Source organism: Rhipicephalus sanguineus, chromosome 7 (genome assembly GCF_013339695.2).
Source record: "Rhipicephalus sanguineus isolate Rsan-2018 chromosome 7, BIME_Rsan_1.4, whole genome shotgun sequence".
In the NCBI taxonomy this organism is placed as follows: domain Eukaryota; kingdom Metazoa; phylum Arthropoda; class Arachnida; order Ixodida; family Ixodidae; genus Rhipicephalus; species Rhipicephalus sanguineus.
Window position 1 is genome coordinate 166,229,965 of NC_051182.1, and position 17,792 is coordinate 166,247,756.

General features: G+C 44.8%; 2 protein-coding genes across 2 annotated transcripts in view; one reads left to right on the forward strand and one right to left on the reverse strand.

Annotated features, from left to right (window-relative positions):
- Window positions 1–17,792, reverse strand: part of LOC119400491 (vitamin D3 receptor) — a 113,063-nt gene that overhangs the window by 55,544 nt on the left and 39,727 nt on the right. The window lies entirely within an intron of this gene.
- Window positions 124–17,318, forward strand: LOC119399240 (uncharacterized; the record flags this gene model as incomplete). Its single annotated transcript, XM_037666057.2, is given in 10 exon segments — window positions 124–222; window positions 3,322–3,511; window positions 4,613–4,926; window positions 6,553–6,748; window positions 7,501–7,676; window positions 8,846–9,065; window positions 10,412–10,642; window positions 11,850–12,059; window positions 13,412–13,591; window positions 17,095–17,318. Coding segments are annotated over 10 exon segments (1,944 nt in total), but the record flags the coding sequence as incomplete, so codon positions are not given.

The window sequence follows — 17,792 nt, forward strand, 5'->3', positions numbered from 1 at the left end:
GCCGCCTTGCGTATCTCCAAGATGACAGCGATTCTTTTTTGATACTGAGTACTCGACTTGATTTAATTAATCAGGTTGTAGTCGTCTTCATGGCCGCAGCCATCAAGGGCAAACAGCGGATCATGTTATCAAAGACTCTCACCATTGGGGGCGCTACAACACCAGCTGTTCTTGCGCGGCTGGGACTTTGGATTTTCGTTATCGGAGCCATCATTCACAATGGTAAGATGCAATAATGTCACTTCATGCTTTGCGGGGATGCGGTGACTTTGCAATTACGAAAGAAACCAGCACGAAGTACGAAAGCCAAATCATAGACAAAAGGTGAGGTCACTTTGCAGGCACGCTCACAGCAGCTACAGAACAGCGAGCGAACTTGCCGATAACTTTCTGTGAGAGCTCACAGTCAAGTTTGTGCTCGGCTGCTGACCCGAAGGTCGCAGGTTCGGTCCCGGCCGCAGTGGTCGCATTTAGACGGAGGCTAAAAGCTAGGGGCCCGTGTACAGTGCGATGTCAGGGCACGTTAAAGAACACCAGAAGGTTGAAATTTCCGGACTCCTCTAGTAAGGCGCGCCTAATAACCATACCACGGTTTTGGCACGTAAAGCCTCAGATATAGTCAAGAGGGAATAGTGCTTTGTACCTTACTACCGCACGGTGTGTTTTGTGAGTGAATCAAGATAAACTTCAGACATGAAGTTCAGAGTTCAGCAGGCCTAAGTAATTTGTAAGTTTATTTTTAATTTTCTGGTATACACGTCGTTGTAGCTTAGCCGCTCTATGGAGCTGTGCTGCAAATTTCGAGGACGTCGGTTTGAGTACAAGCCACGGCGACTGAATTTCAGTGGCGGCAAAGTGCAAAACCGCCAGTGTACTTAGATTTAGGTTCGCGTTCTAGAGTTATTATTCCGGAGTCCCCCACTCTGAATCATATCGCTTTGACACTTGACACATCAGAATTTAATTTTTTAGAATATGTTTCTGGCAGGCGTTCCTTTTCTCGCATACAACTTAAAAACTAGACATTCGTGATAGCAATCGCATAAATGTTGCTGCACGAGAACTGTCCGTAGAAGGACGGGTCAACTAATCGTGTTTTTGTACATGATGCTAGTGAAGTCGATGGGTTTGTGGCAACCTGTTTTCACGAACGAAAAACATCTGCTAATTATTATTATATAGATAATTTCTTGGAAGGAAGATACAACACTGCACAAGCTCACCTGTCATTTTCTTCATGTTCCCTGGATCATGGCGATCTTCCTTCATGTTCCCTGAACACAGGGTACATGAATGCATGGAATGAGAAATAACGGCCTTTAACCGAAACGTAAATGCATTGAGCGAAACGCAGAGTGCAGTTCACTAGAGCATAACGTTCAAAAATGCTTCTCCCGAGCTTTTACTTATCATGCATCTTTCACAATTTCCAGGGCTTTCTGTCGCGAAGACTAGAAAGTTGATTAGCTTAGTATTTTAGTGGTCGTATCAATTCATGAGCAAAAAAAAAAAAATAGGCACCACGAATAAGTGAGGATTTTGCGATGAAGCGCACACTGTACTCATATTAGCGCAGATATAACTGTAACAGGCCATCCTATAGAATAATACTTCAAGAATAATAGGTAATAACCTGCATTCCTGTTAATATCCGTATATCGTGACATTAAGTTCGGACCAGCTTATGGTGAACGCAGCTTTACGTGTAAATGCGTGTTGTGTAAAACTGGAAGGTATTTTGCAGAATTGATCGCCTTCTTTGAAACTTTAATAAATCAACACGTGTCTAACATGAGTATTCGGATACCTACTCAGACTGCAGCTGCACTTCAGACATTGAATCTATGTTTCGAAACAAATGCTAAAGCACATGTTCCCAACTGCTAACGCAGTCTTAAGACACTTGATGGGGAGATACAGAGAATACCAGAGCCTTGATGTAAATGGCGGAGGTGGTGGTTGTCAGCAGGCAAAGCGTTAGCAAGGCAAAAGCCCTCTATGTCTCATGCGAGCGTGGGCTTGAACGAACGACGTCAGAGAAGTGACGCAATAACGATCACGTGATGTCTAGAGAGGCGATACATAGAAAGCGAGCGAAAGCATGACTGTACAAATATGTGATATTAATCAAAACAAATGAACTGTTGAAATAATCAGTGAAAGTTAATTATATGATGACTACATCAATGTGAGTATGAAGCTAATTAGGGGAAGTGAAATTAGTCATAATAATTATTGCTTGTTAATTAGTGAACGTTGGACGTCGATATAAAGCACGCGGTAAAAAAGCCCCACTGTATGGCTGTTGACTTCGGGTCGTCTTAGGCGAATGCATAAGACGACCCGTGAGTTTTGCAATGCTCGATGCATGGAAACAAGAATGACGCAACATAAGACAAATTCGCATTGCGTTGATGTCGCAGAACGCGTTTAAGGTGCATAGCAAAATTAATCTTGCAACCGTCTGCATACAATATAAGTTCTTTAGGACACTGCCATTGTATACCGAGGGCTGTGACTTTAAACGGTATAGGGAGCCGATGACAGCATCGCCTGTTTGACAACGCAAAAGAGGCACAACGAGGCGAAAGCCTCCAAACAACCCATTTCGCCATGAATCAGAGGCTCCAATTACACGAAGGCAAGAGTGCACTCCTTTTATTTTCTTTGCGAACTTCCACCTTCGCTCTATTTCTTTAATCTCTAGCCAGGAGTAGCATGCCGTCACGATAGATCTCCAAGCCCCACTAAACATTCCCATACTGTAACAATTTTACGTCTTGTGATTCCGCCGCAAGTTTCCGTTGACGTTACAGAGAGCACGAAGGTCCCTTCGCTCGCTGCAGCGCCCGCATTTCCGAAAGGAGCGCGCTGCTCACGCACAAAGAAGTAACAATTGTGACAGTTGTTGGTTCACGCTCGTGCTGTGCATGTTCTTTTCGTGCGTCCTTTCTGCTTTAGAGCGCGCTGCAAGTTTCGAGCTGCTTGCCGTTCTTCGCGTGACATTACAATTTGTTGCTATAGCATTCATTCCTTCGCCCTTGTGTCGAAACAATGAACAATAAACGCTCAACTACCCCTGTGATGACATGTTTCACTTTCGTGTTATACCGATTCCTACGAAAGGAGGATCAACCATGTTTTTTTTGGTATTTGGTCGCCGTATTCCGTTTACCTTTGACGATAATTTTGTGTCTGTGTTTCCTGCGACTGCGCTACAAACCGTTTGAGATGTACAACAAACAGGTCCGAATCGCCAGAACTACCATACTGCTTTGTGAAACATTTGAAAGCCTAACCTGAACGCTAATTTCCGCCCAGGGTACGCTCTCAAGGATGGCGACTGCTTGCGCTCGGACTCGGCCTCGTACTTCCAGCTCTCACCCGGGGGCTACGACCCGACCCAAAGGCATGGACGGCGCCCGCTGCCAGAACCTGTGCGCCTCCATATCGGCGCCCTACTCGGGCATCCAGTCCAACCGCTACTGTCTCTGCTCCGACGACCCATTCGGTGAGTCTTCTATTTGTACCAAAAGACGGGGGCCGTAGCAAAGAGTTGAATCATTCTCACAAAGTGTGTTCTTTTTTCGCCTAATGAGAAAGGGATATTGACAACCACCCGTTTTTAGCACGAATTGTGATTACAGCACAAGGAAAGACACGGGACAAAGAGACCAACGAGACCAACCGCGTCTTCCCTTGCTCTGTAATCACAATTTGAAATGGAATACCAACTAGTCCGTACTGAGACCTTGCTTCTGTAGCACGAAGCCTCAAGGAAATCCATACTGATTTCTCAGAATGAAAGCTTCTTAGTTGCCAAAAATTCGTCCTGCTCCGGGGATTGAATCCAGGACAACGCCTTTCAGGGGCGGTCGTTCTATTAATTGAGCTAACCAGGAAGATAGCATTTATCTTTTGCAACTTTGTGGGATTCCGCAGAACCGATTTGCAGTATTTTGTTCGTGCAGTGCTGTGCATATTTATGCAGAAATGGGCAGTCTAATAATCTTAATAATATATTGAAATGACCGGAGTTAATCCCGCCTACCCTCCATACGTGCGAAGTCAATCGTAGAGAGAGATTTTGTTGAACTTTATCCATAAACCGTTACCTGAAAAACGTTCTATTGGTTCCATGGCCAGCTTATTGACGTACACTTCACCCAATCAGTTCTTGAGACAAGATGAAGATCGGCAGGACAAATGAAGACAGGACAACTGTCCTGTCTTCATCTTGTCTCGCGTCCCTTTAGTGCGTCTTGTGACGGAACAGCGTGCATGTAAAACGAAGACAAAAGGAGGAGGAAGTGCTCGTCTTGTGTGCTTCCTCCTCCTTTTGTCTTCGTTTTACAAGCACGCTGTCTCTTGACAAGATGTACGATAACCAACTCGTCGAGATGCGCATCCTTCCCATTTAGTGCGCCATGGTTTCTGAAGTATGATGAACTACCAACACGCCCAAACGTCCTCCCTTCGGACGATAACACGCTTTCGTATTGTGTAGTGCATTGGCGCTGCTTTGTCGGAGGCCGAGGAGGTGCCGCAGCTTAATGTTAGAGGCGCCCTGAAAATGCAGTGCTGTGTACTAAGAGACGTCGTTCTGTTTCAGCGGAGCGACTGACGGCCACCAAGAAGGACGTGTGCGACAAGGGCGAGCAGCTGTCGACACGCTTCTTCCACTCGGACCTCTTCTCGCCCGTCGAGGGACTCCGTGTGATGCCCTCCTCGTCGGTGGTGAACGTCGGCGAGGAAGTCACTCTGCACCTGGCTGTCAAGTCCGGTCGCAATGCCACCGTGCTCTTCAACTTCGGCGACGGACTTCCCGGAACGCAGGGTACGCTGAATACCGAACCCCGCTACATCTACTGGAGACCCGGCACCTACAAGATCGTCGCGCTCGCCACTCCCGTCGGTGCCTCGGACGTGAGTGGATCCTACTGTTTTACTGTTTCGGTACTGGTCGCAGTCGAGACATTATCATTTCATCCCGCATTAACGTCCAGCCCACTAGCACAATCGTAGGCTAAGAATTCACAACTTTTTGAGGGCAAAAGGTACGGCGGTATGGAGACGAGGACTAAGACGGTGCACTTAGCCGACATACACGGGCGCCATAGCCCTCGTCTACTTAGCGCCGCACCTGTTACCTTCAAGTAATGAACCAAGTGTATTCGTTTACAACCTAAGAAATAATGTCAGCTCCGCCCGCAGACATCGCTGTCCCTCTCACAGAGAATTTGCATGAATGCCCCATCCATTAGGGCTGTCATGTTCGTGACGTCGAACGCTTCTTCAGCGTTTCAGATAGTCGACTTTCCCATACGACGCACGCTTGTGCCGCTGGTTTTAAGCCCTGGTAAATTTCGCCTGGGATTGTGGCATCGCTGCTCAGCCAGACGTAATGTTTTAGGTAATCACGACGAAGGTTTAACTCTTAATACACGTAGTATTTACATTATCCGATAAAAAAGTACTTGAGGTTCGAGAGAAATTCAGCTAGCACAACTGTCTTGAAAGGCAAGCGCGCCGCGGTTCTGTGGGTGGAACTTACACTTTTTTCTTAGGTTGTAACCGAGTTTAACTCAGCAAGATTGTCCTGTTTACAACTTTATTCCAAGTGTTCCAGCCCGAGGTTGGAGAGAGCAGTGTTGCGCATTCAAGTAGGCTACCAATTTACCTAGTCTTTCTGAAAAGCAAACAGTTGATAGCTTTCGCTCGGCCTCGTGTTTTGTCAACTGGCTCCATGCCTGTCTATTCGTTGATTTGCGCGCTAGCTTTAGTATGCCTAAATAACTTGCCCACTACAGAACTTTGCGATAAACTCGTTCTGCCTGACGTCGTTTTTTTCCTAAACGATCAGCATGACTTACATTGTAGTACCGGTACTTGTTTACCGAATAAGCTCTTGTTCAAGGTAATCGCATATTGAAAGACTTAGGCACTTGCATTGTTAGCTACATCTCCGTATTGTATTGCTTGACAAAAAAGGACATTGTATTGAGGTATAGTTGCTCGATCAAGGTTTCTATAAAACACAAGGAAAGACTGCCCCTTCTGCGTGCTTTCTGAACTTCTGGCCAGTGTAACGGTATGTGCGCTTGATATAGTCCGTTTTCTGGAGCAACCAAGAAAGGGCCTGAAACAGTTGACAGCCCTGTTTCTTACCTACGAATGGCACGAAACGCCACGCAAGTTCTGATAGAGTTATAACAATGCTCTAAAAATTTCTTCATGTGCAAGCACTGAATGATGTAATTGTCGACAATGCTACTTGATACAAATGTCACGTAATTAGCGCTTGTGAACAAAGCCATCTAGGGTTGCAAACATTTGTCATGGTTGAAAACTGCTCATTACAGGTTTTGCCTTTCTCGATTCTTCACCCGTCACCAGGCTAGTAAATGGGTCAAACCAATATAGAAACTGCGGCGACTCTGGGAGCGCACAATGTCCTAGCACAGTGGTGATTTGGATTGTACCTATAACGTAGGCGTGACATGGGAGCAATTCACTGAGTGGGCATTGCATAGTTTCTTGCTTGCTCTGTAGCTGTACACGGTTCGAGCAGAGGCCATGGTGGTGGTGACCACAGCTCCCGACGAGGACTCGGTGCACTGGAACTGCCCCGCGCTGGTGGAGCCTGGGGCCGGTTTTACCTGCCACCTGAGTGTGAGCGCGGGCGCTGACATGACCGCTGAAGTAGACCCAGGTGATGGTTCACGACGACAGGTCATGAAACTGCCCGGTGCGTATACGTTATGCTATCGATGTTTATACGTTGCAAGTCTTCTACCACTTGTGTTTCCATCTCGGAAGAAATGGCACCAAGAAAGACAACATACAGGACTGCACATATGTCGACCAAGAATAGCAAACTTCATTTTCTGAAGGCATCGTAGGACATGTTGCCACGCACGCTTACTCTCTTTATTTTAATATGATGATCGGGCTTCACCCGCCATGTTTGGACACTTCGCGATTGTTTCAGACTCTTTTGCAGGACACGGACAGCCGAGTTTATTCTAGAGCTAACGCGCGCACCAGCAATGACGCTGAAGTGATCTATAAAAGCCAACACATTTCACAGACGAGCCGATTAGTCGGCGCCCGACGTCCGTGCTTCCCGTTATCTTTGCACAGCAAGTGTTGCTTGGTCTTCAAGTCTTTCTTTTTAATGGGCACAAATTCGCCCAATAATGTGTTTCATCTTTACCGACTGCGTTCTGCTTTCTTCACCGTCACGAAATCGTGACATTATACACGCAACGCGCATGCGTGCGAATTTCAATGCCTGGATTCCTGATCTCAATATCGTGTCCGAAACATTCAGATACTGAATCAGATTTTGAAGTCAGATACTGAATATCAGAAGTATTCAAGGATATAAGTGACGCGTGTCTGGCTCTGTAATGGAGCTCGTCATTCCTGTTGTCCAGTCTCAACCAACACGCTACTAGTTCAGCCCATTAGATTCCGCGTGTCCATTGCACGACGCAGACGTGGTGCCCATATTGATGGGAGAGCCAGTGCCCCAGTTCCAGACGGAGGAGGTTGTGGCGGACGAGGACGACTCTGCCGACTCCGGCGTGCTGCCGATGGCACGAACCGTGCACTCGGGTCAGATTGACGTCATCCACGGATATGGAAGCGTCCCTGGAAAGATGGACATACTTGTGAGTGCGATCTTGAACTATGGCGACATTTAGCTGTTCTTGCAGCTGCAGCTTGCTGGCTGTACCTGTGCTCCAACTTAGCTCAACAATGGTTAACAAGATTAACAAAATGGCATAGACGTGTAGCCACCTATGCAAGTGGCATCCTCAGTTTACACTGTCAACAAATGAGTTTATGCCATTTTGTTAATAATTGTTGTGTCAAGTCGGAGTAAACATTTTACAATCATGAATTCAGCCGGCTTTTGAAACATTTTTGCACTGTGCCTATACGCAGGTCAAGGATCTGTGCTTTTGTTCACAGCGAGGGAAGAGCAAAAAGTGATAGATGAAGCAATAATCCGTGTTTCTCACTCCTTGGTGCGAAATGAAAACTCGATGAAGGAGGGCTCGTGCGTGGAGTTAGGTAGAGCATGCAGGATGCGGCTCTTAGCCTGCGATTGCCAAAGCAGAGTATAACTCTTTCACTTAAATGGGTCATGACACGAAGATTTTCAGTTGTTTTTTTTTTCAAATGAGAGGCCAAGCCCTTAAGAGCCTAGAAAATGTACTGGTAAACGTGAGTGCACCCTCATAAAGTAATTATAGCATGTTTTTAAAAGCTAGTTTCGGTTCCTATTGTACCCTGACGTGACAACATGGTATGAGCTTCTCGTCACGTGCTCGCGCAAGATATGGTGACGTTTCCACGACTGCGGCGTTCCTGGATCCGTTGGTGACGCGCAAGCGGCCATTTTGAATGCTTTTTGGGATGTATGTACAAGCGGATATCTTGAATTTTTGCGGTGCCTGACGTCATCACAACAAGCCATACTGGTGCTTAAAGTCACCAGAAATGACACTGTAGCCTGAAGTCACGCTGAGGTCGATGTCAGCAGGTGCGCCATGCAAAAATGAACTTTAATGTCCAAATAGCATATTTTATCAGCATTTACTGGGCTTCACACTTGCGTAGAGCATATTTATATGGCATAGTAAACTCACCTTCGAAATTTCATGTCAGTATATCCCATCTTTAAGTGGTCATTCTCAAGCGCGCCCTCAGTCGTGTACTGGCGAGCAAAACCAAGACAAATAAAAAATGTTGATTATACACTGGATACTGCTGTTTAGACAGCACTGAGCGGATCTAATGGCTCTTGTACTTTTACTGTGCTTCCACCGCGCAGCTCCTGCGTCCCACATGTCAGGGTTGCACCTTCCTGGGCAACAACGTCACCTGCCACGAGGGGGCCTCACTATGCTCGCAGGAAGCCAACTGTCTGCGCAACGACCAGTGTCCCAAGAACCAGGTCTACTCGATCTACAAGATGGTCGAAACCATCTCCATCATGGTCAACAAGGGCTACTTCGTGCACCGCCTATCCAGCCCGGTGCCCATAGTCGCCGGTTTGTCGATGATTCTGTTATCCGTATATTCAGGCTCACAACAATAGCAAATGTCTTAAATGGATGAACACAATGGTGGCACACTCCTTCCCTATTTACTTTTATCTTTCCTATCTTCAACTGCTATGCGTACTCGCTGAATAACAAGTAAGCAGGCGTGGCGCAACTCTCGGTGGCAGTTGTCAGCCTGCTTCCTTCGTGTTTCTGATTTGTCCTTTGTACATGTGTATGTTCTTCATCTCCACTAATAATAATAATAATAATAATAATAATAATAATAATAATAATAATAATAATAATAATAATAATAATAATAATAATAAAAATTTACGAACTATTCCACTCCGTGAAGGTGGGAGACCGGCGAAGCTGTTTAGCATACGACGCAGAGGTGGCACAGAGTTTCAAATCATAGCCAATCACATACCCTGCAGCTAAATCAAAAATGCCTGTCCAGAAAGTGCCTTTTGAATTTAGCGTATGCTTCTTTGAAGTTTTACATTTGAGCAGCATGCTTCTTTTTGCCGCGCATGCGTCGGCTTGACTGGCTTGATACGCTTGGCGTATCGTCAACGTTCTTAATGGTGCTTGCCGCCCGTGTGTTCCCTTCTTCATTCTTAGAGAACCAGTGGTGAGTAGTGGGGTTTGCCCAGTTTCTGTGGCACATGCGTTTTTTGCCGCCGGTCGACGGACATGCTCTAGTCTTATACAGCTTGGCCGTAGTAATGATTTTAGCTATAAAAATAGTAGTGCAGTTGGCATTGATTGATTAGTACAATTGTACAACAACGTAGCCACGTGCTCCCGGTTCAGATATACTAGAGACCTAATACACAGCCTTCGTGAAAAGCTACTCCGAATCTTCCGAGTTTAGTACATTCGGCTCGTGCACTTCCCGTGGTGCATATCCGGATCCATACTTGTGGATGGCGAGCGCGAAAGGTTATTGCCAAGTGCGTTGTGGTATGCCACAAGAACTGTCTTGAGTTGCCCCTGGTGAGATTCCGAGCTGGCAACCTAGCCTGTACGCTTGTGACAGGGTACCCGGACGTGTCAATCGTGTGATGACTACTTTTGGAAAACATTTTCTTTTCACACAACTGAATTAAAATTATTCCTACTTAAGGTACCTTTCTTGATCAGCCACAATGCTTTACCCTGTGTTAAGCGAGAAAATGATATGTCAGTTTGTATATTTTCAAGTAAGTAGACAGAGTCAGAGTAGTCGCCATTCTTTCTTGCGCTACGAGCTTGCCTTCAGCTTGAGCTTACGCTCTTGAAAAGTAGGTAAGTCGGCAGTTTAAGAACTCCTTGCCATCGCTTTGTCCCCCATCGACCCCTGACAGGAGACATCCTGGGCTTCACAACTTCGGGCGGCCGCTTGGCATACCGAGCCACCCACAGTGGCGAGCCCTCTGACTTGGTCAAGCGGAATCAGCTTAAAGGACAGGCCGTCCGCACCGACGACCTGCTGGAGATGGGACGGCGATACTTGGTCGGCGCTCTGCTTTCCTCCGCCGTGAACCTCACCTACGACTACCTCTACGTGGAGCCCGGCGCGTACGAGTTCAGGATCAGTGAGTGGTCCATCATTTAGGAGTACCTCTCGGTTTGCGCATATCCTCGTGTGCAGAATGCGTAAGATGTCTCAGGCGCGTCTAATATTGTGACTATACAAGAGCATCTGCGTATCCTGCCAATCCTTGCGTATTCAGGCAATGAAGGAAAGGACAGAGAGGCCGGCCAGATGTAAATGAGTCTGGCCGCAGAGCTTCCTATAAGATTTACTAGAGGGAACTGTGTTTGCAGAAGTTGCAAGCATGGTGGTCTGGTCGACATGAAAATGATGGCAGACAGTACACGGACACGGCTAAAGTTCGTCGTTCTGGCTCCAAATGACTTTGTGACATTGCAAGTTTTAACAAAACATCGCATTGCAGATCCAACGATTGGCAGTGACTGTGGACGGGAGCCGATAATCATCGCCTCGTTGCGCAAACTACGATTGATTGCATATTCAAAAAACGGTAAAGCATTATACGAATCTATGGGGTACATTTTAGCGTAAACTATGAACAGCATCTCGCCAACTCGCCCAGCAACAAGTCTTACCCCGTTATACGAATGCCACAGGAACTTTTTGGAAACAAAAGCACGTGTATTAGACAAATCCACTGCCACACGTCATTGCCTTGGTAGCGATATGATCGTAGTACAAGCGTTCCCTCTATCGGGCGCGCGATGGGGTCCAAGAAAATTTGTAGAATCATGGTTTATCCATCGCAATCGATCTGCATGCAATACTAATCGTGTACCGGGTGTTTACTGCAGGATATGATATAAGTAGGGCGTATATTTCATCTGTTGCCATTTGTGTACTGACAATGCCACCCGCATAGGCGGCGAAACGTCTATGTTTTGTTATTTTTATTGTTGAGTAAAGCCAGTGATACGAAACGTTGAATATGGTTCACCTAGCCTCTAAAACATTTTTTTTCCTCTAGTAAAATGTGTAAAAAGCTACGTCTCTGGCCTGCCACTCTGCTGCGAAGTAAATGCGGCGAAGGCACGAGTTGAGGCTGACGTGGTAGCACCTACGGTTCCTTCAGGAAGCTTCAAGTCCATCGGCACGGATACTTGGCAGGATTCGAGGGCCATTCAGCATGATTAATCCCATTAAAATAAAAGAGACAGACTTGAAGTTACCTGAGGTTGCCAGCAAGGAGCACGAGCCTTGATACATGAGCAGCGTGTACGTGATCACGTTTGTCTCTCTTCTTTCAGGCCTGCAAAACAGGCACCACGACACGACCGTACGCAAGATGGCCGACGTGAGCAGTCAAGAAAAACTGACCAGCTTCCGTCTCGAGGTGTCCCGCAACCAAGTGCCGACGGGGACCGAAGTCGAGATTACTGCACGCATGTTTGGTGGGAGTGACGTCACAATGGTGTGGAACTTCGGCGATGGTCAAACCACGAAGGAAGTTGTCAAAAGTAAGCTTGTTCGACGCTATTCACAGTAAGGCGGCCGTAAGAAAAAATAGTCCAAGTGAAAGCGTATTGAATTGCGTTCGTATGATTTTTTTTTAAATATGGAAAATATAAACGGGTATTGAGTACTGAATAAAAGTTTTCTTGTCAGCATAGCTGGTGTTTACGGCTACAGGAAGCTTCTTACTACATCAAGAAACTTCAAAAAAACATTCAAATGTAGAGAGCTTGAAAGCTTCCGATGTCTTGTGTTGTTACTACTTAAGACTTGAATGCAAAGATAGCATTATTAAATAGAGTGATGAACTGAACAGTATTCTGTATTTTAGCACAGAAAACATGTTTCGGGACTCCACAAAGGTTGTCCAGCGTAAGTGTAATGTAGTAAGAGAAAAAAAAACACGCTAAAGCTATGGAAGATCGTAAAAATAAAATATTTTTAGAGCTCACCCCGAATTCGTATAAGTTCTGCTACTCCGGTTTGTGATATTAACAGCATATCCTGTATTCCCCCAGTATACTCTACACACAGTGCTTATCGAACAGGCAGATTCTAAAGAAATAACTTGCCTTTGAGACCAATATTAAGTAAGCACGACTCAGTGGTTAATAAATATCGATCGCTAAGGTGTTCCATGAAAAGAGGAAAAACCGCAACTGGATTTCACAGGGTGGTTGCGTGTCGTGTGTGTGGACTTTAGATACAACAAGGCGGTGTCTTAAATCTTTAATAAATATATCGCTTTTGTAGCTTCTAGATTAGATCTCTCGCTTCATTTTCTACTCATGTCATAGCTTTCGTATCTCTGAAGGATCGCTGTTTTAGCTCCATAATTCTTCAGTCACGTGACAGCAGTATTAATTTCCTGTACGCGATGGCAGCCGATGTGCGTGACGTTGAGCGCACTAAATGGTCATGTAGAAATATTACGCCATTTCAAAATAGTGCCATGGCCCCTAAGTTAACCAAGAACAAGCCACCACCTGTTGAAGCGCTTTTAATAGCATTCTTCAAGTATTATACCTTTTTACCGAAAATACAGCTCAGCTCTTTGTACGAGTACCTGTTGCTGCAAAAAGAGAAAAATATTCATGCGGGAATTTACTGTAGACCTAAAAAACAAATGCGGACATCTCTATACCAACTTTACGCATCACGCAAGGCGAACCTTAATGAAGTAAAATCGCGAGTGATGTTTGCAAAATCAACACCGCTGGTTTTTTTTTCTTTTCACTTATTTCGGTTAAGAATATGACTATGCTGTTAAGGTTGAAATCATCTACCTCGATCTCGCTTTCTGTCAATATTACGAGGTGTTGAATTCTCTTGGAACGTTTCCCCATTGTCCTTGCAGGCGTCCTAGCAGGACAGCGTTTCCTGAAGAAGCACATCTTCAAGGACCCCGGCACGTACGTGGTGCAGGTGAATTCGTCCAACCTGCACGGGAACTTCATCGCCCGCCGAAGTATCTCTGTCCAGAGACCCGTCACCGAGGCCTGGGAGCTCTTCACCAACTCTCCGGTCATCCTACCGGGTACGTCATGCCGGCCGGAAATAAAATATAGGCACATATATCGGCGGCACGGCACAGCGCAGAATCATGAATGGGAAAATGCATAAAAATTCTAAGTAAAGCAGCCATTATCTTAGATCGCGGAAAGATTGTTGGTTGTTTTTTTTTTATTTTTTATTTATCAAATACTGCGGACACGTAGTCCAAGCAGGGAGGGCAATAAAATGGTACAACACTGAACACGTTTGGAAAAAAAGTTGGAAAGAACAAAGGAAAGAAAAACAATATTACAGAAATAGAGTCAATATGTCCGGCAAAACGCTATAAAACAAATCAATAATAATGAGGATTATGATGTTGATTCGATTATACAATTCCATTCGGTTATAGTACGAGGGAAAAAAGAATTCTTAAATATGTTCGTTCTCGCGAAGTAACGTGTTAATGCATCTTGTCTATGGTGGCGTGTGGGTCTGGTTAATAGGGGTGATAGATATAGAGATGAGTCTAGTGGTGAATTATTCGTGTAAAGCAGTTTAAGAAATTCCACTCTCTTTTTTTGTCTTCTCATCTCGAGTGGTTCAATATGGTTAGTTTCATAAGTTCTGTGGGTAAATCCAATCTTGAGAATTTGTTAAATATAAATCTAACTGCCTTTCGCTGCACTCTCTCGAGGTTATTGATATTAGTTTTAGTATACGGATCCCAAACAATACATGCATACTCCAGTTTAGTTCTGATTAAGGTGTTATAGCATAGCAATTTTACATCGGAAGGGGCTTTTTTAAGTTTGTGCCTCAAGAGGCATAATTTTCTGAAGGCTGAGGTGCAAGTGTTACTAATGTGGTCATTCCATGTTAACATGTTGTTAAAGGTGACTCCTAGATACTTATATTGGGTTACTTCGTGCAGAAGGGATGAACCTAATTTATACGTATGAAGCAAAGGTGATTTCTTGTGAGTCATTCGCATTAGTCCGCTTTTGTCTGTGTTTAGTGTCATTTTCCAGCACATGCACCATTCAAGAATATTATTTAAACTACCACATAAACTAATTTGGTCATTGACAGAATTAATATCTTTAAAAAGCACGCAATCATCAGCGAATAATCGAATCTGCACACCACCTTCAACCATGTTAACAATGTCGTTAATATATATAATAAAAAGAAGAGGGCCGAGGACACTGCCCTGCGGCACACCCGATGTGACTGGAAGGCAGCCCGATTTTGCACCATTAATCTCTACAAATTGATTCCGGTTAGACAAATATGCAGCAACCCAAGAAATAAACATTCCCGGAATTCCTGCATGTTTAAGTTTAAGAATTAATTTATCGTGTGGGACAGTATCAAAGGCTTTCCGGAAGTCTAGAAAAATTATGTCGATTTGTCCGTTTTTGTCAAGAGTTGACGCAAAAGAATGAACAACAGTGATCAGCTGTGTGACAGTCGAATGCCCTCTTCTAAATCCATGCTGACAATTAGTTAAAACAGAATGCTGATCTAAATATGTAGTTATGCTTTTTTGCGATAATATGTTCAATAAGTTTGCAGCATGATGACGTTAAAGAAATAGGACGGTCAAGGGCGTCCGCAGAAATTTTTCCAGGGGGGTGCATCCATGGGGGGAGGAGGAGGGGGGTTCACTACCGTGACTTGACCGGCAAGGTTAATCAATAATATGTAATAACGTGCAAAGTTGGATGGCAATCCTGAAGGCCGTTTCACACGGATATGAGGACCTTTTGTGTGCTAACGAACGTGTGCAGCTTATTGCTACTGCATAGAAAGATATCCGAAATTCCAGGGGGGGGGGGGCAGCCGCCCCCCCTTGCACCCCCCTCCGGGCGCCCATGAGGACGGTAATTTTCTACGAGAAGACGGTCTCCCTTCTTATGAATTGGTGCAATGCGGGCTGTCCTACAGTCACTCGGTAATTCTGACAACAACAGTGACGTACGAAATATTATAACAAGAAACTTTGATAAAGTTACTGCATATCTACGAAGAAACAAATTGGGGATATTGTCAGGTCCACTGGAACATTTGGGTTTGAGATTTAGCAGCATATTAAGTACACCCGGCTCCGATATAAAATTTACATCAGAAAATTGCGGCACTGCACAGTTGTGTGAACAATTACCAGAATTAGAAAAAACACTGTGAAAAAACGTATTAAAGTGATTGGCAAGTTCTATGTTTTTCAGTGACCATCTGTCCATTCACTGTCATTTGTGATATTGATTTTTTCTTCTCGGCAATGTAATTCCAAAACTTACTTGGGTCACTTTTAATGAAATTTGGCAGAGATGAGTTAAAGTAATAGTCTTTCGAACTATGCACCGCAAGTGCAAGCTCGCCTTGCAATTCGGATATCAAGTTTGACTGCGCATGGGCCTTCTTTAATCGCTTAATTTTGCGCTTCATATGAATAATATTACGATTGATCCATGGTGTTTGCTTGTGGGCTCGTTTTTTCTTATTTGGTATGTAATTGTCTATACAAAAATGACACATATCTTTGAAGCGAGTCCAAAGTATGTTCACATTATTTTCGTCAAAATCAGTTAAGCAATTTTCTAAGTAATGAATCACACATGCGTCGTTTGCGCGAGAATAATCTTTGACAAAATGGGCAGATTTTTTAGTTTTTGTACAGGAAGCAAGTAGCAAGGAAACGTAGACGAGATAGTGATCTGATAGCCCATGCTCGACCACCACTGTGAATTCAACAAATTTGCGAGCAAAAAAAACGAGGTCTAAAACTGAGGACGAAGAACCTCGCACACGTGTAGGCTCAAGAACAGTTTATTAAGTTTAACGTCCCTAAGAGATTCAGGCTATAGAGACGCCGTAGTGGAAGGCTTCGGATAATTTCAATCCACACTTTAAAAAAATTTCAAACCACTAACACGACAGGGAAAAGAAAGGGCACAACACGAGCGCTTACTCACAACTGAAGGTTTATTACATCATAAGAAAATATGATGTAATACGTCCCTCCCTCACATTCGCACCGTTAGTTAATGCAACCACATGAAATAGACACAGGCATACAACGGCAGACAACCATTCATCTAGGAATAATTAATTTCTGTCCAATTTTTATTTTCGCTTAAGTAGCATTTAATTGTTTTGTAGGAATTTGCTCTCCATAAAATGCTTTGCTGGTCGTGTTGGTTCATAGTCTGGTGGAATATATTTGAGCGCAAAAAGATGGGACACAAGAAGACCAGACGACTGACCGAGCACTCATTACCAACTTGTTTACGCCTGTTGATAGTGGTGAGCTTTATGCCTCCGTGTTTTTTTTTTGTTTTTTTTTTAAATAAAACCAGTTGGTAACGAGCGCTCGGTCAGTCGTGTTGTCTTCTTGTGTCCCGTCTTTTTAGCTTAAAATATTTCTACTCACCATAGTTAAGCACGAATGTGCAGCGATGTTGCGGTCCAGTACTGTGACGTTAGTGCAGATTAAAGTGCAAGTTTAAGGAGACTAACTCGGCCACGTGCGGCTTTTCACAGAGGCCATCTACCTGACCCTGACCTACCCCAAAACGGAGAAGCTGCCCACAGACGCCGTGGCGCGAATAGCGTTCGGCGACCGGCAGAAGACCAAGTGGAAAGTGCCCAGCGAGTCCGCCGAGAAAGTGTCGCAGAAGTTCAGCCACGTCTACCTCCGGCCTGGCTACTACAATGTCGCCGTCAACATCTCCAACCTGATATCGCACTACGTTCTCACTACCAGGGTAAGCCGCTTTCCGACTGCCTACATTTTTTTTCCGGTATACAAGCAACCGGTCAATTGGCGATATATGCTGAATGTTGCGAAATTGGTAGTCCCACAGGGAAAAAAAACAGAGCGAAATTTTGACAGCACCCAACGAATAAGGTACTACGAAAAACTAATAATAATTGTTGGTGTTTTACGTCCCAAAACCATGAATAATTATAAGAGGCACCTTAGTTAATTTCCGGGGAAATTTCGACCACCCGGGGTTTTTTAACGTGCGCCTAAATCTAGGTACACGGGCCTCTAGCATTTCGCCTCCATCGAAATGCGGCCGCCGCGGCCGGGATTCGATCCCGCTACCTTCGGGTCAGCAGTCGAGCACCGTAACCGCTTGACGACCGCGGCGAGTTGCGAGGAAGGGCCGATAACAGCGCTGTGCCAAGTGCCAAGTGTACACGGACTCCCTATATTCCTACATTATATTCCCTAT